The 23,842-nt window shown below is 39.2% G+C and overlaps 1 protein-coding gene across 2 annotated transcripts in view; it reads right to left on the reverse strand.

Annotated features, from left to right (window-relative positions):
• The window catches only part of EIPR1 (EARP complex and GARP complex interacting protein 1), a 1,964,495-nt gene that overhangs the window by 1,250,304 nt on the left and 690,349 nt on the right, over positions 1-23,842 (reverse strand). Inside the window, exon 4 of one of the 2 annotated variants that reach the window (XM_044070382.1) lies at positions 17,594-17,680. The exons of the other annotated variant lie outside the window; for it this stretch is intronic. Coding sequence (XP_043926317.1) covers positions 17,594-17,680 — 87 coding nt within the window. The remainder of the gene's footprint in view (positions 1-17,593; positions 17,681-23,842) is intronic. 2 annotated transcript variants of the gene reach the window in all.

The following is a 23,842-nucleotide window of genomic DNA, read 5'->3' on the forward strand; positions in this document are numbered from 1 at the left end:
TGTACAAGTAACTTAGAAACAGTTACCTCATCAGTCCATTCCATCATTCAATCCATGGTTGTTCAAACTCAGGTAGAACCTCCAGGTCTTGCTTTCATGCAATGCATAACACTTGATATGATGACTCCAGACCTTTAGATCTTTATCCAACTAGGAGATCTTCAAGGCTGCAGTGCATGAGCTGGTTTGATTCTACATTCAGGACCTTACCACCTCACTGAATATCTTGGCCCAGTGACATCTACAGCTAGTCCATCTAGTTCATCATGAACCATGGTTCAATTTTGAATTTGTGAGCTCTGCAGGACTGATGAAAAGATTACCCACAAGTGGAGTCTAACTAGTCTGTTTGAGAAAAAGCTAACTCTGAATAATCATTTTCAATATACCATCCAGAGATATCCTGGGGGAAATCTATACACTTTTCTCAGGAAATTTATGCTGGGACAAACCAACCAGCAACACTCTTCTGGGTGGAAGGGTGGCTGTGAAGCCTATCCTGTCTCATCAATAAGAATTTTTTTTATCTAGCAAACACTGCGAATTAGATGCTCAGTATTTTTCTACTAAGCTTGCCTGTATTAAGTCAAATATTTTGCAAAGTGCACATTTGGATTGCGGCACTGGCTGTAAGCAGTTACCACTAATTTGGGGATGGTACGAGTTTTCCATGCCCATTTATGATGATTTATTCAATACCATGCCCAATATGAACTTCACACCCAGCAGGTTGGCTCCTTACCCACCAGACTTGTTCTCAACTGTCTGGAGATACTAGGCAAAGTCCTACACCAAATAATATATGCCTCATAAAAAGGAGAATTTCCAACTAAATAAAAGACAGTCTATACTACTTCAGTATTTAAAAAGTTTGGGTTGCATTCTGATGATCTGGATAACTATTACTCAATATCAAACCCTTCCTTTCTGTGTAAGAATTTTGAAAACACAGTTCATGTGCAACTGAATTTTTACTTGACAGACAATAACATCAATAATACAATTACAGTTTCATTTTTGGGCTAGACATAGCACTGAAATGGTACATCTCATCGTCTTTAATGACCTCCTTATGGTGAGGGATTAGCTTTACTAATTCTGGTCCTATCCAGTCTTTTATTAGCATGTAACAGAGTGGACCATGCCATCGTGTTTGACTTTCTGGACCATTACTGCAAGATCATTAGAGAAGTCATAAATTAGTTTGCCTGTTACTTCTGCAGAGAAGCAGAGTAAGAGTAACATAGACTGTTGTCAAGGATTAGTTCCTCTGCTACAGTCTGTCTGAACTGTGGGGTTAAAGGGTTCTGCACTCGATCAGCTATTGTTCACAGTATATCTGCTTTCTTTATACAAAAAAAAGTCTCTAGCTGATTTGGTAATGTTGACTAATATCACTAAAAACTGGCAGGGATGGGGGCATGATCAAGATGGCGAGCAGTTAGCACTGTTTTTTTTTTTTAGCTCGGTTTCATTTTAACATCTATGACGGGATTTTTCCTAAAAAACTCAAATAGAATGTTTCAAAACTTAAATGCTGTATAGTTAAACATCTGCTGAAATATTTACCACAAAAGAATAACAAGTCTGAAACTCTTTTATTTGCTTTTTCCTACCATCAAAACTAGAAAGGACTAGCTGTCTCAGAATGAGCCACTCTAAGCCCAGTGTAAAGGACAGTACAATGAAAAAACACATGCAGACTACACTAAACAGTTATCTGTAAAGACAGATAAATTAGAAAGAAAACTGGACAATTTTTAAGAGGAATGCAAAAAACAAGTTGAAGTGCTGAATGGATCTCTTAAACAACAATTACAAATTTCAAATACAAAAGTGGTAAAGTCTGATTTTGATGGAAGATTACTTAAAAATGAAAATAACACTGAATTTCTTCTGAAACAAAACAGCTTACTCTGGGAAAAAATAGACTGAAGACTTGGAGAACAGATCTAGAAGAAATAACATCAGGATTTACGGAATTCTTGAAAAAGAAGAGGAAGACAGTACGATTGAATTCCTTAATACCTCGCTGCCTAAAACTTTGAACCTGCCTGAAGATTTTTCCTTTGGCATCGTAATGGGCACATAGATCACTTTCCAACTCATCTTAAAAAAAAAAAAAAAAAAAACACTTTCACTTAGGTCAGTAATCATAAGATTTTTCTCAAGTCAAGATAAGGATTTAGTTTTAAAAACAACATAGACTAATTATCCACTTAAAATTAAAGAAAATACTATAAAATTTGACAATAACTATTCAACATTAGTGATGTCAAAGAGAAAAGTCATGTGTGCCACTTGTTAAAAGCTTAAATAAAAACAATATTAAAGCACAAATCTTGTTTCCAACAAAAATAAGAATTCTCATTCCAGAAGGAAAGAAGATTTTTAGCACCCTGGAAGATGCAATGGATTTTATCCATAAAAATAAAATCCTAGAAACAACAGAAGAAATGGACTGGAATCCATCTGCATCCTTGAAGATAAATGCAACAAGAGATGGTTGGTTAATAAAAAACAAAAACAGTAAAAACTAAAGGAAAAATAAAAATCAATGTATTTCATGGTGATGAATTCTTATTAATTTAAAGATGTGCTTGAATACTTCTGAATGGGTGTTGAATATTACTTTTTACAAGGCAATTCATTTATTTATTTATTTCCCTACTTCAAATGCTTATTAGTTCCCTTTTTAAAATAGAGTTTGATTATTTTAGCAATATGTTTAATTCAAGCTACTTATTTTCATTTAAAGTTTACAAAGTTAAACTATTAATTTTATTAAAAGCTAATCATTATGATGAAACTTATGTTAGGTGGCACACTTCCTGATATCTTGGCATAGTTGTGTAATATGCTATTAAATATAATATAAGATGCAACAAATTACACTAAAGAGGCATGTTAAGTTGCATTCTGGGTTCTTAAAGTGGTCCAGCAGTGTGCCACTGAGAGTATACTTGACATGCAATAGCAACCTTGAAAGCCATGCTATGTTATAAACAAAGTATAAATATATAGCTTTTTTACATATATAAAAGTTATTATTGGAATGATATCAAATAATTACAGTAACATTCACACTTTTACAAGTTAAACTTGGATCACACATAACTGCCACTCTTTCAATGCAACTTTATATGCAGTTCCTGTCAGCCTTGGAAACAATGGTCGACAAATCTCACTGCTTTGCCAGAGATGGTTTTCACCTAGCACCTCTAGGCTTTCGGCTGCTGCCAAAGGCTCTTGCCTCCTCCATAGTGCCTTTTTTAGGCAAGGCCTCGAAAGCAACATTACTGATGTGAAATTAACCAATCAGAACAAAATCAGGGTCATGCTGTTAAATGCTAGGAGCTTAAACCAAAAACTGCACTCGCTGGAAGCACTTCTATCACTGGAAGATGTAGATGTCTGTGTAGTCACAAAAACCTGGTTCAAGGCCTCACAGAGTATCCCAGCCTTGCAAGGCTGCCATACCTTCCACACCTTTAGACTGCAAAATGAACATGTGAAAACCAAAGGAGGTGGTGTTTTAATCTATATTAGAGATAAATTCACCTCCCGTCTAGTTAGACTGGACAGCTCCATGGAGTTACTCCAGGTCCAGGTTATTGTGGGTAAGACCCTCATTCAAGTCACAGCCAGTTATAGATCCTCCTCCACAGGTCACGATCCCCACAAAGCCTATTTGTCCAAACTGGAGACAATTCAAATTTCACCGAACATACTGGTTATGGGGATTTCAATTATCTCACCATCAACTGGGAAATCTATGCTAGCCCTAACTCATTAGTGCAAAAGTTCCTTGACTTTGTTAATTCAAATGCCCTGGAACAAATTGTTCATACCCCAACAAGAAGAACAAACATTCCAGATCTGGTCCTCACCAACATGTCAAACAGGTGCACTGCAGCAACTGTCGGACCCTCATTAGTTAAAACTGATCACAAATCAGTCACTTTTGAGCTGGGGTTAACACCAGAACTCACAATGGGTGAAATTAAACTAAAAAAATTCACCAAGGCAAACTATACCCTCCTAGGTAAAGGTATAATTAATTCTAAGCCTCACACCAAGTTGGAAGTAGTAACTACACCGAAGCTTACATTAAAGCCCTGTACAATCACTTGCACAAATGTATAAACTCTGCTGTACCAGAAAGAATCAAAGCCAGAGCCTCAAGTAAAAACAAGCTGCCATGGTGGACATCCAGCATCAACAAACTTTACAATAAATGCAAAAAGTTGCTGTCCAAGAAAAGAAAGGCAAGGCCCCAACAATGGAAAAGTGCCCTCCTCAGCTGCAACAGGCAAATAAGACTACTTATCAAATCCTCCATGGGCTCCTTTGAGAGAAAATTAGCAAGCACAGCCAAGGATAACCATAAGGCCTTTTACAGCTACGTATGTAACCAACCATGTGCAGAACTAGTGGCTAATGATGTCTTACACACTGACCCCACAGAGACAGCAAACCTACTAGTGGATAGGTTTGGCAAAGATTTTACTCCTTTATTTCCTACTAACTTACAACAAACCTTTGCGCAAACTCCCCACCCCCACCCTACATATCTGAAGAGCAGGTCCTCAAAGCCCTGTCCATGGCAAAAAAACAGCCTCTATAGGACCAGATGACATCCCACGCTGTCTTCTAAACAGGCTAAAACATGAACTAGCATCACCACTAAATACCCTTTTCAATCATAGCCTAACCACAGGCTTTGTTCCTGTGGAATGGAAAACAGCTACAGTTATTCTTCTCCACAAAGGTGACCTAGCAGCAGACCTGAGGAATTACAGACCCATAAGCCTGACCAGTCTCATCTGTAAGGCCACAGAACATATCATTGATGACCTCATAAATAAAGATAGAGGTGAACTCCAAACCCTGAATCCGACCAAATTCAGCTTCATGAATGGCAGATCCTGCCTGTTAAATCTGGTGGATTTCTTTGAAAGTGTGAACAAGGCCAGTGATGAGGGCAAATCTGTCCACACAGTATACCGCGACTTGACAAAGGCATTCGACACAATCCGATAGTCAAGCATTACCAAAAAAAAATAGCAAACTGAATGTAAACCTCTTCGTTGTAAGATGGGTTGCCAAATGGCTTACAAACCAGACACACACTATCAAAGTGGGTCACTCCTCAATAACCAGCAGACCTGTTACCAGTGGGGTGCCACAAGGGTCAATGAGTAATTCTATCTTATAGACTTACCATGTGGTTTATAGCATACATGTGGGTTTTAGATACTTATTCATGTCTAGGGAGTACAAGTATTTTTAGGTGCAATTTATTTATTTATTTTAACATTTATTGCATGTCTTTTTCAGGAAAGCCATGTTTTAATGATACAATGTATAATTTATAACCTCAATTCAGTCTTTTTATGAAAAGGATTGATATAGTTGATGTTTTTATAGCATATGGTTTTTAAAGTAAAGGGACAGTATTAATGGATTTTCAATGACCCAATATGACTGGCTATGTTAAGTCATGTGATGGGACTGGGAAGTTTTAAAGTGCATGCTTTTTATTCATTTTATATGTTTTGATGAAATCTCATGAATACATGGACAAAACTGCCAAACATTTTTCTGTAAATAAAGTGAGAGAGCTGTGCTGTGAGTCTCCTAGGTATTTCTTTCACTTTGCAATTATATGAGAATATACGGAAAGAAAGATGTGAATTTACGAGCAGGACGTCAGACATAAGCTTAATATTATTCTCCAAGGTACAATAACTGGGCTAGAGTGGACAGAATTTTCAGAGGAGCATGAGTTTTTAATTCAAAGCTTTGAAACACCTTTAAAGACTAAGGTAAAGATGCAAGACAATGAAATAAAAATGAGACAGTAGTACTTTTTTTACTTATTTGTTAAAAAGAGAGGAATTTAAGGAATGGGTAATGGAAATGATTCAAGAGTTATTAGGGAACATAGACATTTACACAGAAGGGATAGCTAGGGAGTACGATAAAATGAAAATGGAGTTTAAAAACATGACAGAAATAACAGAGAACAAGGGTTTTGCAAGATGGCTACACACAGATCAACAACTTAAATTTAATTCTCTCAGTATGGAAAAAAGAAACTAATAAATAGGGGCTAGTAATTCTGCCTGTTTTAGTAAACTGCAGTTACTGGTTACTATGTGCACTGTCTGGATGCCAGCAAAGAAACTTAGAGAGCCTGAAAGAAAATCGACTAGAAAAGGTGAAGAGGAAACACAGAGAAGAATCCTGCACCTGTTCAGCAAAAAGCAGTTCATGTTCCAGGTCTGGTACAAGACATGGCTTGCAGTAATTTACAGGAAAACATAAGTCAAATGTGCACAGAGTTGATCAAAATAAATGAAACATGGAAGGAGTATATCAACTCAAATAAGAAAAGGATGGAAAAATGGAAGAAGCTTTAAACGGCTATTCAGATGAACTGATAAAACTGCAAAAATCAGAGGTTGAAATGAAGAAAAGGCTGGCTCAGTATAAGACTACTAAAGAACAACAGTTTCAAAAAATGATGGAGTTAGAGAATAGGACGTAGAGAAAACCTGAGATTTTCTGCTGCACCACAGGCTGTATTAATTTATGGAAGCATAAATAAATAACTGGAGTATTTCACGTAGTAGTTGTCAAATGAAAGGGCACACTGTGTGTATACTCCACACCTGGCCATAAGAAAGCAGTCAAGACCTGCATTAGTAAAGATGCAATTATGCCAGCAGAAAGACTTGATCCTAACAAAAACTATGGCAGAAGGGCAAATTAGTGAAAACTGAGACAGTAGAGTTTTTGTGGATAATGATTATTCACTTTACACCAGGCAGAAGAGAAGCATATTTATCCCAGCAATCAGGGAATTTTGAGAAGCAGGGCAAAATTCAAGCTGCTGTATCCAGCTGCCTTCAGAATATCTTTTCCTGGAGGATCAAAGTAATTTTTTTGATGCAGAACAAGCTAAGGGCAAAATATAAAAGTATGCCCAACAAGGGGTAAGCCATCAAACAGAAGGGGACTCTGCTTCTCATTCTTCTGAAGATAAGGCTCACAGAGAGATTTAGCCAGTGAAACTTTATCCAATGTTCTCAAGGAAAATGCTTGAGAGACAGGAAGAAAGCACAGGAGGTCACTAGAAGAATCAGGAGTACCTTGGACTGGAGTACAGGGTTGACAGATGCAGGTGAACAGGATGACCAGCAAAACAGAAAGTACTGTAAGTAAAAATGTTTTTGTTCTTAACAATATTTGTAATTGCACGTTATAAATAAAGTATCTCCAGATGTAAAGTGGTTCAATCTCGCCGTTTGTTCTTACACGTGGGTACGGAGCCGATCCATCAGCTCCGAGTCGGCCGCTTTCCAAGCTCAAAATCTTTCAGTAGCTCGAGACACAGCACATATCCCATAATGCTAACTCTCAGATCTAGTTTGCCACTGCAACAGATCGCAGGTCTTCGGTGTGCTCGAGCCAGTGAAGGTTTATTAAGAAGCATTTCTACAATTAAGTTTACTTTTTATTTAGATATATCTGTTTTTCTACCAGTATCCCTTGTCATACTATTGTTTTTTTAGGGCTTTGTCCCTTTTAGTGTGTTTTATTGGAGCGAGTTGCTCTTTGGCCTTGCTGTCTCTTCAGTTGGTTTCATCCTTTGCTATAGTTGTGCAGGGATCTAATTTTTCCTCCTATCCCTTTTTTTGGCAAGATTGTTAACTGTTATTTGATTATTATTGGATTGTACCATTGTACTTTACATTATCAGGGCTCTGATAATTGTTTTTTCTCTGTGTTTCTATTCTTGTGATTGGATAGTACTATTGTACTTGATATTATCAGGGATCTGATAATTGTGCTTTCTCTTGGACATGACGGCTGACCAAAAGCAAAAGTCTGGATTTAAAAGATGTGACTGTGGCCAAAAGATGTCAATAACAGATAACCACATTTCTTTTGTTTATTGTTTGGAACCTCTCCATTTGCAGGAGGATTGTTCCATCTGCCACTCTTTTAGTGGCAGAGTTCTGTTAGAGAGGCGTAGGAAACTTATTGATCGAGGTCTCTTAACACCTGAGTTTAAAGAAGCTTTGGACAAGTCAGACCAGACCTCCAAGTCTACGAAAGGGTCGAAATCATCTCGGGTGTCCTCAGAGCCTAAGTCTTCGGCTCCGAGCACCTCTGTTAAGATGCAGTCACTGGTTCCTAGGTCTTTGGAACCGTGTACCGAACCAATGATTCAGAGCCAACCTTTGGTTTTGGAGCTGATATTGGACACTTTAAAATCTCCAATACTTAGGTCTGTAGCTTCTTCAGCCCCTTCGACCCAATCTTCAAGGATGTCAGATATTGATGAGGACCGTGTGGTGCAGGGGCTCTAGGAGAAGCCGGCATTGGCTAAACTGCTCTCGGCTTCGCCCCAACTGAGTTCGAGCCCTGTTCCCACCCCACTGCCTGTGACTACTCCTCCTCCGAGCCTAACCAGGCCTTCAGAGGTGGAAGATCTGATGGTTGTGGAACCTGTGGAGCCGAGTCTTGTTCCAGTGACTTCGGTTCCACCCACCCTGACCTCTTCGATGCTGTCCGAAGAGTCTCCGATCCGACACTCTCTCATCGGTTACAGGGGGGGGGGGAGTCGAACCGACGTGTCGGTTCCGACACTTCCCCTCGGGGCTTCGGCGCAGGTCAACTTGGCTCCGTCCTCAGGTTCGGAGTCCTCAGGTTCGGAGCCCTCGGCCTCGCCATCTGCGAGGCCTCCATCTTCTTTGGAACCGGTGGCCTCCTTGGGCCGAGAGTCCGGGGCCTTGATGCCATGAGGAGGGTGTTGTCTGTTCAGACCCACACTACAGGTCTCTCCTCTTCCTCCCTGAAGATGCCGAGTTCTGCCTCTTCGTCTGAAGCACCTACTAAGTGATGAGACCCAGAGCCTCAGGTATCCCTTTTGGGGGACCCCTGCTCTACTTAAACTTCAACCGGCTACCCCCACTGATGAAGTTCCCAGAAAGAGACTCTGCAAGAGGAGGCATTTGGATTCCCCTCAGGAATCCTTGACATCAGACACCGACTTAGAGGATGTCTCCTTTGAGGACATCTTAGAAATACTTAAGCAGAGGGGCGAATGGCAGTCCATTTGCCCTACTGAGGATGAGTCGGTGCTCCTGAAGGCCTTTGAGTCTCAGCCCTCCACCTCCTGGGTTACTCTGCCCTTTGATGAACTAATGGATCTGGTCGCTCGAAGGGCGTGGGAGTCCCCTGACACCATGGAACCAGCCCCTCGGAGGCCCAATAAATTCATCGCTGCCCCTCAAGAGAAATCGTTCCTTACCAAAGGAGCCCCTGCTGATGCCATGGTGGTGGTGGCGGCCACCAAGAAAGAGATGTCAGAGACGACTTCTACTGTCCATCCTCCAAATAAGGATTCCAGGACGACAGACAGATACGGGAAACACATTTTTAGTTCTGCGACATTTGCCATGAGATCGCTTAACTACCTGACCCATTTTACTCGCCTTCAACGAGATCTCCTTCAAGAATTCGGAGATACTCTAAAGGGTAACACAGATGAGGCTATTTCGGAAAAGGTTACAGCTCAGCTTTCTACCCTTAATTCTGTCAACTCATCCATGCAGCTCATTTCCTATTCAGCCGAGGGATCGAGTCGAGCTGCAGGTTCAGCGATTGCTCTGCGGAGACAGCCCTGGATGCGCTTGTGCTCCTTTGCGGAAGCCTTCAAGTCTTCCTTTGTCAATACCCCGTTTGATGGCTCTTCATTGTTTGGGCCTAAAGTCAAGGAGACCCTCACTAGGTGTGAGCTGGAAGGAAAGACTCTACCTGTCGTAGGAGTTAGTTTTTCCACGCCTACTAGACCATACCCCAAAGGGCAAAGAGGTGGAAAAATGTGGTTCCGGAAGTCCCAAGGAGCTTTCCAGAACACACGTAGTGAACCCCCCTTCAGGGGCAGAGGAGGGGGGCAATAATGGAAGGCGCAGCTTTGGCGGCAGAGGGGGTCCGCAGAACCAGGGAGACAGGGAGCAGTTTCCTGGCAAGCCCTATCAGCGCTCCTGAGTGGAGGCCCAACTGTCCTACTCTGGAGGCAGTCGGGGGTCGCTTGGCTTTGTACCCAGATGCCTGGCTAGGAATTACATCAGATTCTTGGGTACAAAACATAGTTACCAGAGGTTACCTCATTCCCTTTGTAGAACCCCCGTTATCCACAAAAAGAATCCCAGATGTTCCACCCAGTCTGAGGAATCAAGCAGTCACAGAAATCCAAAACCTGCTAGTAAAAAAGAGTCATCCAGCCAGTCCCGGCGGACCAGATAGAATCCAGAACTTACTCCAGATTCTTTTTAGTTCCAAAGAAACAGGGGACTGGAAGCCCATTTTAGACCTCAGCAAACTCAATACATTTGTAAAGAAGGAGAAGCTCCAGATGGTCATGCTTCAATCGATACTCCCGTTCCTGGGAACGGGTGATTGGATGTGCTCTTTAGATCTCAAGGATGCGTACTACCACATCAAAATGGCCAGACCATCCAGAGATCACCTGCGTTTCCGGCTGGGGGCCAGTCATTACCAGTTTCGAGCTCTGCCCTTTGTCCTCAATACAGCCCCCAGAGTGTTCACCAAATGTATGGCATTAGTTACGGCTCACCTGAGGTGTCTAGGATTCCGGGTGTTTACATATCTGAATGACTGGCTTCTATACACCACCACCAGGCATCAACTCATCCAGCCCAGGGATCATACGATCAATCTCTGTTCTCGGTTAGGAATAACCATAAATTTAGAAAAATCTGCTTTACTACCATCGCAGCATATCTCATTTATCGGTGCAGACCTAGACACCACCACCACCCTGGTCAAATTAGCTCTAGAAAGAGTCACCTCTCTAAGAAATCAGGTGTCTTGCTTGTTACAAGAAAAGAAAGTACCTGCTTCTCAGGTGTTAAAACTCTTAGGCACAATGGCAGCTTCCCTCATAGCAGTACCTCTGGGCTGGATGCACATGCGGATACTCCAATGGTTGCTTTTCACCCAGTGGTCCTACCAACAGCTTCCGATGTCATTCAAGATTCTGCTGACAGATGCTTGCAAAAGAGACCTTCTCTGGTGGTTGAACAGCCACCAAGAGACAGTAGGTCGACCATTTATATTACCCCCTCCAGTAGCCACGGTGACCACGGATGCTTCCCTGACAGGGTGGGGGGGGGGCTTTTTCAGGGAAAGACTGCCCAAGGCACCTGGTCAGAGATAGAATGTCATTTGCACATCAACATCCTGGAGTTGAGAGCAATGCTTTTAGCGTTGCAGCACTTTCTCGACTCTCTACCTCAGGGGACGATTGTGATTCAGATAGAAAACATGTTGGTAGTCTGGTACATCAACAAACAGGGGGGAACCAAATCTTACCCCTTATGCCGAGAAGCTTTGAAGATTTGGAAGTGGGCTGTGTCTACCGGGTGCTTTCTATTAGCAACGCACATCCCGGGGAAATTCAACATGATAGCGGACAAACTGAGCAGAGCGGTTTTGTTACCCCACGAGTGGTCCCTCAAACAAAAGGTGGCGGAAAGGATATTCCGCAGATGGGGCCAGTCTTGCTGCGACCTTTTTGCATCTCCGATGAATGCCAAATGCAGAAGCTACTTTGCCCTCAACCTTCCACTGGGGGACAGTCCCAGGGATTCACTTGTGCACGATTGGCCCTCAGGTCTCCTTTATGCCTTTCCTCCAACCCCACTGATTCCCAGATTCTTGATGTAAGCAAAGGGCTCGGGAAGGACAATTATTCTGATAGCCCCTTTTTGGCCTCGGAAGATATGGTTCCCCTTTCTTCATCAATACCAACTGGAAGAACCTTGGTTTCTGGACTCAGTGCCAGACCTTCTGACGCATTCGTCAGGAGTTCTTCACCCCTCTCTTCAGTCCCTCAAACTGACAGCTTGGCTGCTCCACTTCCCAACCTAGCCAGGTCATATACTCTTTCTTCCGAAGTTCAACATATTCTGGTTTCCTCTCATAAAGTCTCCACTAGGAAACTGTACAGTAGAAAAGGGAAACGTTTTGTTTACTGGGCCTCTCAATGCGATATTGATCCCTATGTTGCCCCTCTTGATATGGTTCTGGAATTTCTCGCAACGATTTTTCAGGAAGGTGCATGGTTAGAGTTCAATTGGCAGCTATATCTAATTTTCACTTGGGGATTGAAGGATCTAATCTTATGTCACAAAGATTATGTAAAGCCTTTTTGAAAGGGACTCATCACCTAAGGCCACCCATCAGACAACCAGATGCAACATGGAACCTAAATTTAACATTATCTCAGCTGATGCTGCCCCCCTTTGAGCCTGCATCCTCTTGCCCTTTGAAGTTCATATCTTGGAAAACATTATTTTTGGTGGCTATTACTTCAGCTCGTAGAGTTTCTGAACTTCAAGCTCTTTCTATTAGGCCCCCTTACTTGGTATTTTTTTATGATAGAGTGCCTCTCAGGACAAATCCCTCTTTTCTTCCGAAGGTCTGCTCTGAGACTAATCTGAATCAGTCTATTGAGTTGCCCACTTTTTTCAGACATCATTCTAACAAAATGGAGTATATGCTACATAAACTTGATATCCACAGACTGTTGAGATTTTACCTGGACAGAACAAAGGATTTTAGAAAATCTGAACAGCTTTTTGTTTCCTATGCTGATAACAAAAAAGGGCTATATCTAAAGTTACCTTGTCTAGATGGTTATCAGATTGCATAAAGTTTGTATACTCTTCAACTAATCAGACCTTAGAATACAAGGTGAAAGCTCATTACACTAGGGCAGTATCCACATCTCTAGCACACGCAGCTCGTTTGTCTTTGGAAACCATTTGTGCAGCCACCACTTGGTCAAAACCACATACATTTATCACTCATTACAAAGTGGACAGGGCCTCCAGGGACAGATCTTCCTTTGGTTCCACTGTTCTCAGGAATGTACTCCCGTGAGCCACCCAGGGTTTGGGTGCTTGGGACGCTAGCCACGTGTAACAACAAACGGCGAGATTGAACAACTTCACATAAAGAAGTTATGTTCTTACCATAACGTTCCATGTGAGTTGTTCATCTCGCCTTTTTTCTTACATTTACCACCCTCCATCCCTCACGGGGTTCTTGGAAGACCGGTTACGACTGGAGGTCTGGTTTGGTTGAGTTTGTCTACTGTCCTTTTCTTCTACCAGACTTTCTTCCTGTGGTTAACTGTACATATATGTTTTTTTAAATATACACATATTGACATTTAGGGTATGTTAGGCTGTTCCTTTGTTGCTGGATTCAGCAAACTAGATCTGAGGGTTAGTCAGAGAGCATCATGGGATAGGTGCTGTGTCTGGAGCTACTGAAAGATTATGAGCTTGGAAAGCGGCCGACTCGGAGCCGATGGATCGGCTCCGTTCCCACACATAAGAACAAAGGCGAGATGAACAACTCACATGGAACGTTGTGGTAAGAACATAACTTCTTTTTATTGTTACATGTGATAAAGATACTAAAGTAAGCAAGTGCTTTTTTTTTCCTTCTTCTTTTTTAGTTTTAAGAAATGTACGCATTACAATGTAAAAAGAGAAAAAAGGCTGGACAAAAGTATGTTTAAGTTAATATTCTGTAATCTTGGGTTGTTGAAGTGGGGGATGGATGGGGTGTAAGACTGCACAAATTAAAATATATATAGAATTGATATGTTTTCTTGGGAGCACAACTTTCCATCAAAATGGAAAGTCATCAACTTCTGGTACTGACGGTTCAGCTGACTGAACATCAGCGGACTGAAATTTACTGACTTTGTACAGATTGCTGCACAGTGGGGCCAGGGAATATGCCCTATTCTGCAGTGTAGTGCAATCTAGGACTTAGTATATATAATTAGCAAGGGATGCAGGGGAGCAGGGGGTTTTGACCCCCTGCAAAAAACAGTTTTTTTCTTCAGTCATTTGTGGATCTGTGCTTTGGTTTTAGACAGTTAGGATTCAATCACTACAGGATCAACTAACTGTTATTTTGACAGAAGGTTATGCTTCCATTTTCTCTTACTTTTGCAAAGGTGAATGTCTAGATTAAGGTCCTTGGCTTAATCTAATAGCATTTTTTTTGTACAAGCAAGTAAATAAGAGAACACTGAATATCATGAAAAGTTTTCCTTGAGCAAATAAATGTTCAGTTTGAGAAGTCTGTAGCTAAAGGCAGATGCAAATGTTATTCTTAGTTTCCCATGGTGACAAGCTGAGTAAAAGCCAGAGCAATTTTATAGGCTAAAAGTTAATGTTTTCTGAAAACATATAGGCTGTTTTTTCACATCTGGGAGGGGAATAAAGATAAGGCAAGAACAGACAGCAGTTAGTGTATGTAGAAGCACCAGTTGTAAAATGCATCTTTACATGGATAACTTTAATTTTAGGTTAAGTTTTGCCTGTGTGTGTATGTGTGTGTGTGTGTGTGTGTGTGTGTGTGTGTGTGTGTGTGTGTGTGTGTGTGTGTGTGTGTGTGTGTGTCTGTGTGTGTGTTTTGAGAGTTTTCAATAAAACATAAAGTCTTGTTAAATGTAGCATAGGTTCAAATGGAGATGACAAGAAACAACTGTATAAAAGATCAACCTGCCAAACATTAGTGGGTACATGTAACACAAAAACTGGAAGTGTACATTTAAAAAAGCGGTCATAAACATTATTTTGGAACATGAATGGCCTCACATGTATAGATAAAAAGGAAAGAGTACTGAATTACAGAAAGAAATGCAGAGTGCAAATAGAAATTCTACAGGAGACACATTAGAAAAGAAATGAGCTTGTGAAGTTTATAATGAAAGGATTTCAGGAGGGATATTCAGCAGAAAATCAGTGACAAAGGAAAAGGGGAGTACTTATACTAATTGCTAGAGGATCTCCAATAGTGATAGAAGAGGAAAAAAGTTAACAGTAGATTCACGGTAGTAAGGGGCTACTGGCCAAGAAGAAGGATTATGCTGGCAAGAAGTTATAATCCACTTAAAAAACACATTGTGTAAGAAATTACTGTAGAAGATGTCCTACTGATCACTGCTGCACTACTCCTGACATACGGGTTGCCACTGCTGACATCCACCTAGAGTATCAAAGCTTTATCTTCCCTAGGTCTTACATCTAATGCACAACCTCATCTCGTATGCATCGGTGTATTGCTGGTGTAGATACATGGACATACAAGCATGGATCCTCAGACTATCTCCATCCAGCGGCCTGAAGACTAGTGTGAGAGGAGACTGGTCAGATATGAGGGGTTGCAGCTCGAATAGGTAAGAAAACTCCCCATTCCCATGTACCAGAATACAGGTTAGAGCAAAGGGGTGAGGAGTATGAAGGTTGAAATGAGGTAGAGAAGAAAGGATGAAGGGTGGGATGGAATGCTGCAACAGTGATCAGTAGGACATTTACTGTCATGGTAAGTTTTTACACAACTGTACTATGCTCTAACTGAAATCAATGTTGCAATATTCCTAACATATGGGTGAGTCCCAGAGCTGAAGAAAGAAAGATGAGTGGTCAGCTACTGAGTAGAAGAGCTGTCCAGCAGACCATACAGAATTGATCAAGCAAAGGCTGCCCTGACTTGGACAAAGCATTGATTTTGTAGTGTTTGGTAAAGGTATGTACAGAGGACAAAGTGTCAGCCTCTTAGATAAAGCCAGAGTTTATTCCTTTGTGAATGGCCCCCGAGAAAGCCACTGCTCTACTGGAAAGTGCTTTAGGGCAAGAAGGCAAGGTTTTACCACAGTTCAAGTAGCAGAAAGAGATAGCCATAGAAATACAAGTTGAAATAGTCTGTTTGGAGACTGCATCATTTATGAGCCTTAAGCCGGGCCAGCCAACAAGCTGCTCAGTCTTTCTGAAGGATTTAATTGTACAGATAAATCTGAGTTGCCTGTGAACGTCCAGGGAATGCAAGATTGTTTTCCCCCTATTTTGTGGATTGGTAAAGAAGGTTGGAAAATGGATGGCCTGACTGAGGGACAGCTCGTTCACTACATTAGGCATGAAGAAGGATTAGCCCTGACAGTTACCTTGTCATTGTAAAAAATAAGAAAGGGGGGAATAGCCATTCAATCATCCACAACTGCTTTTTCCCATTTTTGCACATGGGGTCATAGTGTCACTTCAACAGTGACAATCATCTAGAGTCACGGTTTATACTGCCAGGTAGCAAGTCCTGCCTTGGTAATTCTTCCATACTACACACTCGCACACACACTCACACACACACTCACACCTGTAGCCAATTCAGAGTGTCCAGCCCACCCACTGCACGTCTTTAGAATGTGGGAGGAAAATGGAGCACCTGGAGGAAACTCACAGGTAGGACACGCAGACTCTACATAAAAGGCAACCCAGCTGAGAATCAAACCAGGGACCAAAAGAAGAAGTGGCAACTCACACAGTACACAATTTCTTACTCCTCTTAACAGTATTAATTTCCTTATAGCACAATTTTTGTTTAAAATTCTTTTGTTTCTTAAAAGAAAAGTGTGGCATCAGTCCTATAATACTGGCTAATTCAGGATGAGCTCTTAAAATTGTCCAGTTATTCATAGTAATATCTAATACTTGTTTAGTCCTCACATTATTATTTGTAACATATCTCAACACATCATTATTGGATCGATGCCTCTTAAAATTACTAGAATATCCATCTTGCCTAAAATAGGGTTTAACTAGCCCTTCCCTTTCATTATTTACATAGGATTTCACATTTTCTAAAAGCGTTTCTTGATAACATCTAGTTCGAAACTCTGCGGACATATCCTCAATTTGTTCATGATAGACACGTTCATCTGTGTTCAATCTACTTACTCTTAAATACTGACTAGTTACTATACCCTTAAATACATGTCTTGGGTGCATGCTAGTAGTCTGTAAAATCTGTTAGCTTGCACTTCCTTTTAAAAGACACTAGTGTGTATTAAACAATTAACTTTACTTAGAGTGATATCAAGAAAATTTATTTTATCTTAAGAATAATTTTGCTTAAACCTCAAAAAATCAGTAGTACTATTCAAATTATCTATGAACATTCCTAATTTGTCATGATTGCCTGTCCATATTAAAAAAAAAATCAGCCACAAAACATATGAAAAAGGAATATACTTAACAAAAATGTTACTATCATTCAACACAAACTGACTCCCCCAACAATTCAAAACTAAATTAGTATAAGTATTGGCTACTGATGTTCCCATGGTAATTCCAAACTGGTGATGATGTATCTGTTCATCAACTAACAATACATTATTCTCCAATACTATCTCCAGTAAATAACTGATGGTTTCAATATTCCTAGCTGTTAAGTCTGAGGAGTGACATAGGAACTGTCTAATAGCTTCTACACCAAATGAGTTGGGTATAACAGTAAGCAAAGATACTACATCTAAAGTTACAAAATAAAAATCAACATTTCTACTAACTTCAAACCATTTATATAGCTTATTAAGAAAATCGCCAGTGTCTTTAATGCAACTTTTAATCAAAACCAAATATGGACTAAGCACATGCTCCAAATATACAGACGGGTTCTGTGACCCGCCCCCTACCTGAGACAATGGGGCTCATTGGTGGTATCTGGACATTTTTATGTATCTTGGGGAGACCATACAGAAATGGAGTAACAGGATTTGAGACTGTTAAAAAAATAAACAGATCTAAATCAATATCATCTGACATTTGCAAGTCATAAATAGCAGCATTTACTCTGTGTCTAATACCAAAAAAGTTCATCTGAGCTAATCTTTTTAAATACATGTTCATCAGATAAAAAATTATAGATACAATCAAAATACAAAGTCTTGTTTAAAATTACAATCGCCCCACCCTTATCGGCCTGTTTAATAATTATATCAGGATTAAACCAAACCAGGGAACCTCTTGCTGGGAGGAGACAACACTATCCACTCTGCCACTGTGCTGCTGGAGAAATGACCATGAGAACATGTAATTTAGAAACTCTCCTAGCAGAAGCAACAGCCAATAGAAGAATAGTTTTCCAAGTACAGAATTCTAGAGAAGCAGAAAATGCTGATCAAAAGGAGGCAGTGTAAGCTTTTCTAACACAGAGTTAAGATCCCAAGGGGGAGGAGACTGGATTCCTTAGTGGATTTACATGCAAGACTCCCCTGAGGAAAAGCGTGACCTCCACCCTAACCAAAAGTGGAGGGCTAACAGGGAGGCAGGCATTGATAGCTGACAGATGAGCTTTTGTAGAAGAGTAGGCCAAACCTGATTAAAGTAGTTCACAGAAATATTGCAGTACTGCCTGAACATGTGATAAAAATGGGTCCTGACTATGCTTGTGGCACCAATCAGAAAACCTTTTCTATTTAGCTATGTAAGATTTTCAAGTAGTGGGTCTCCTGGCCTCTTCTACAATTTGGAAAAACAAAAAATAACTAAGCAACTTTAAAACATTACCAGGCCACACAGACTCCAACTGAACTCAAAATCGATTATTTGAAAATACACAAGAGCAGATATAATTTAGGGCTTTCATTTTATTGAAATATAAAACTTCATCAGAAAAACAGATTTAAAAATCAATGAAATTTAAATAAAACAAACAAGTAATCGCATGATCAACAAGCCCCCATCTGCATCACTCACAATCTACCTACATTATTCCAGAACTATTTTATATAGCCAATCACTTGGTCACTTTAAAAATCCAAGCATACTAAACATTAAGAGTCAAGCCCTTATCAGAAACAAATCATATCTTTTTTAAACTACACTAGGTGATCTTGTAAGTAAATAGGATTCACACTATGTTAAAATATGAACCCTTTTAGAAACAAATACATTACTTCAAAATATGTATTTATTTTAAACATAAATTATGAAAAATACTTAAGAATACCTAAAGTTAATAACAGCTCCTTAAAAGCATAGTTTCTAAAAACGTAAGTAGTCTCACAGCCAAAATATAATGAATCCAAAAATGAATGATGACAGTTTTCATAATGATAACAACAAATCATACATTCATTAAATTAATTAAACATAAATGGTGAAATCAATCTTAAATATCAGCTGTAAAAACCACCAAGAACTGCAAAAAATAGAAGTCAAGCAGTTTAATAACAAAAACTGTTAGCGCTTTCACCCGTAGGCTTCTTCAGACAGTATAAAGCATAAAATACATTCTCAATTTAAATACATGAATAATGTTAGCGATAGGTCAAAAAGCGATCACATGTTGAGAAGCAATACAGCATAGTTGAAAACACAAAGTTATATACAATACATCTGAAACGGCATTCAAGTGCTACCCATAAACCCATTAAAACACCATGCAAAATGCGCTAAATGCAAATACTTGCATACAGCCCAGGGAATGAAAAGGTGAATATAGCCCCTGCACTTAAGAAGAGGAGATGCTATAGACCATAGTGTAATGTGGGGATGAATTACACAGCCGCTTTTTTATTCATTAATGTATGTATATTTATATTTATATTGTATGAGTTTTTAATGCAGATGTCTTATTTATTGTGGTTTTACTATGCAGTATTTGCATTTAGTGCATTTTGCATGGTGTTTTAATGGGTTTATGGTTAGCGCTTGAATGCCGTATCAGATGTATTGTATATAACTTTGTGTTTTCAACTATGCTGTATTGCTTCTCAACATGTGATCGCTTTTTGACCTATCGCTAACATTATTCATGTATTTAAACTGAGAATGTATTTTATGCTTTATACTGTCTGAAGAAGCCTACGGGTGAAAGCGCTAACAGTTTTTGTTATTAAACTGCTTGACTTTTATTTTTTGCAGTTTTTGGTGGTTTTTACAGCTGATACTTAAGATCGCCTTCATTGTGGAACTTTTAATTTGAATCTACTAAGCCATTTGACCCAGCGCATGGTAGTGACTACAATTTGTTTTTATTTTATTTCCATTGCGATTGCTGGGTCGCTGCTCCGTTGCTCTGGTGTAGCTTTTATTTTCGTATTGTACATAAATGGTGAAATGTTTTTATGTATAAACATAAACAACTTAGCCCATATTAAATATCCTTCCAACATCTTTAGTTTTAAAAATCTCTAGCCAAAGTATAATGGACCCAGCAATAAACAATGACAGTTTTTCAGAATAATGACAAAAGAGATTATACATTCCCTAAGTGAGTAAACATAAATGATGGAACGTTTGTATAAGATCATAACCGATGAACCCTTATTAATCATGTTTTGTTTTTCAATAAAGGATTTCCAATAAAGGACATTTCATTTTTTAACTAAAATGTAGATTACCTACTATTTTCTATTTCATTATTTTGCAGCACATATTTTACAATTATATTTTACAGTTTAATTTTTATTAAGTAAACTAAGTGCATAATATAATTTAGGAAGTGGACATCACTCCCTCCACATTGTGAAGTTTCTTGTTTTTTTTTTTTTTTATTTTATTAATCATCTTTCCAATGCCTTTTTAAATGGCAATTAATGTAAATGTGGTCTTTCAAGTCTGGCTAAATATTTGCATTTAGATGAAATTCCCAATAAAACTCAAATTTCTCTAGCAATGATGGCCAAGCCCCCCCCCCCACCACCACCATTCCCTAACATTCAATTTATCAATAATAAAGAATGTAAACAAGTGTCCTGGATATTCAATGATGTGTCTAGCTAAGGCATTATTTTCTTTGTTCTTCTTAATGTCATGGGTGTGTTCACATTCTCTCCTTTAGTTTATGCTAATTCTCTTTTGATATAATAGCCAGGACAATGCTGATATAATGCAGCACAGACTACACCAGATGTTTGACAATTGTATGATTAAGCTTTATTTTATTAATCTTAAATGTTTCACCAGCCAAGGAGCAATACCCACATTTAATCATTCTTTCTCTCTTACATATGGTGTTACAGTTATTGGTGTTTAGTTTTTCCAAAACTGTTCTTAAATTACATCTCCTTCTAAAAATGACGTTTGGCTTCTCACCCAGCTTTTGCCCCATCAGCCTGTCATCCTTTAAGATGACCCAGTTTTTTTATTAAAATGTTCTTAATAATAAAACTGTCAATGCTATATGGGCTAATCAACGAGTCCCAAAACATTATATGCTTAGTATGTGTAAAATCATGCCCTATAGTCACTCTAACCATAGGGCCAAAGCAAATTGGGTCAACACAAGTAACAACTGTTTGTTCACTGGTAAAAAAATTTTTCTTATCAGAATTCAATAATGGGATAAAAAACAGTTTCCCTTTTATTAATAAACTCATACATTAATTTATTAATAAATGAGGTAGGATAACCTCTTGCCATGTTCTTTATAGTTTCACACTCATCTAAAACATTCTCAAAATCAGAAACTATCTAGGCTGCCCTTAAAAACTGATCCACCACCATACCCAGTTCCTGGCTATCATGGTGGGTGCTGGTATAATGGAGGTATGCCTTTGAGAAAGTTGTTTTATGACAAATTTGAGATTATAGTTCTTATTATATCTGTCTTTACAAAGCCTAATATCAATATAAGCTACGTTTGAATAATTAAATTCATGAGTAAACTTTAACAAACCATGGAACAATGATAAACAAATACTACATTAACACTGAAACTAAGACTGCTGATCTTAGACAAAAAAATCCCAGGAGTCCTTATAAATCTGGGGCTCCTGTACAACAAAGTGTTTTAATTTTTCATCTACAAATGTAGCTATAGGATAAGTAATGGACCCCTGGGCATCCACTATAGATCTCATTAGTGTTTGATATCACTGATGTCCGTGATTTCTACACTGCAATTCCCCATGACACAGGCTTCTTATGGTTTGTGGAATATTTACATGATAAGGATGTGCCTCAACAGAAGATTAGCACATATGAAGACCTACTTGAAAATGTATTGAAGAATAATATTTTAATGTTTGAAAAAAAATATTTCCTGCAAACAACAAGAGCTCCTATGGGGTCACCTCATGGGGGCTTGTTAGCAAACACTGTGATGGTCCAATGGCAGAAAATGTATTTATTTACATCTGATTACATTAAATTTTGTAAACTGCACATGATTCATGGACGATATATTTATCGCCTGGGAGGGAAATACTGTACCAGACCCCACCTCATAGCCAGAAACGGGCTGTGGTGAAGGGTCAGTTTGTAAGGGCACCTGGATGGTTTCTGATTTTGAGAACTTTTTGGATGAGTGTGAAGCTATAAAGAATATGTTTCTGGCAAAAGATGATCCCACCTCATTTATTAATAAATGAATGTACGAGGTTACTAATAAAAAGGAAACTGTTTTTTATATCCCATTGTTGAATTCTGATGAGAACAAAAATTTAACCAGTGAACAAACAGTTGTTACTTGTGTTGACCAAATTTGCTTTGACTCTCTGGTTAGAATGACTGAAGGGCATGATTTTGCACATAGTAAGCATATGATGTTTAGGGACTCATTGAGTAATCTATATAGCATTGACAGTTTTATTATTAAAAACATTTTAGTAAACAACTAGGTCATCTTAAAGGATGACAGGCTGGTGGGGGAAAAGCTGGGTGAGAAGCCAAATGTCATGTTTAAAAGGGGATGTAATTTACAAGCAATTGTGGAAAAACTAAACACCAACAACTGTAACACCATATGTAAGAGAGCAAGAATGGGTAAATAGGTTCATAGGTTGGTACTGGGCTATCTGCCCGAAGGCATATATTAGCCCAGCCACGTTGTGCGGTATTCACCGCCCCTTTAGTAGTTCCCTAGACCCTTGTGGGCATTGCTCATTCTGTTCCTATATCTTGGCTGGTAAAACATTTAAGATTAATAAAATAAAGCTTAATATTAAGGGCGGCCATGGTGGTGCAGCAGTTAGCATTGTCGCCTCACAGCAAGAGGTTCTCCTGTTCAATCCTCGGCTGGGGTGCCTTCTGTGCGGAGTCTGCATGTCCTCACTGTGGCCGCGCCGGTTTCCTCCGGCTGCTCTGGTTTCCGCCCACATCCCAAAGACATGCTGCAGGTGGATTGGACACTCTCAATTGGCCCTAGGTGTGAGTGCGTGTGTATGTGTGCCTTCCGTAGAAGGTTGAGCGCCAGGCTGGCAACTCGACACCGTAAAACTCTCCAGCCAATCACGAGCAGACAGGTGATCCTCTGTGGCAGCCCCTAACTGGGTAAAGCCAAAAGAAGAAGAAGAATTAAGGGTCAATACAATTGTCAAACAACTGATGTAGTCTATGCTGCATTACATCAGCATTGTTCTGGCTATTACATCAGAAAAAATTAGCATAAACTAAAGGAGACAATATGTGAACACACAAATGACATTAAAAAGAAAAAAAGAAAATAATGCCTTAGATAGACACATCATTAAATATCCAGGACACTTGTTTAAATTCTTTATTATTGAAAAATTGAATGTTAATGAACAGGGAGGCCCTTAGCCATTGTTGCTAGAGAAATATGAGTTTTACTGGCAACTCCATTTAAATACAAATATTTGTCCGGGCTTGAACGACCACATTTCCATTAACTGTCTTTTAAAACTAAATGTTTTAGAAAAATGATTAACAAAGGTTCATCAGTTATGATTTTATATAAAAGTTCCATCATTTATGTTTACTTATTTAAGGAATTTGTGATCTCTTGTTATTATTATGAAAAAACTGTCATTGTTTACTGCTGGGTCCATTATGCTTTGACTACACATTTTTAAAACTAAAGATGTTGTGAGGATGTTTAATATGGGTTAAATTATTTATGTTTATACATAACATTATTTCACCATTTATGTTTAATTCAGTTAGTGGATATGTGATTTGTTGCTATCATTATGAGA

This window comes from Protopterus annectens, chromosome 1.part0 (assembly GCF_019279795.1).
Source record: "Protopterus annectens isolate FY-2018-M chromosome 1.part0, PAN1.0, whole genome shotgun sequence".
NCBI lineage: Eukaryota > Metazoa > Chordata > Ceratodontiformes > Protopteridae > Protopterus > Protopterus annectens.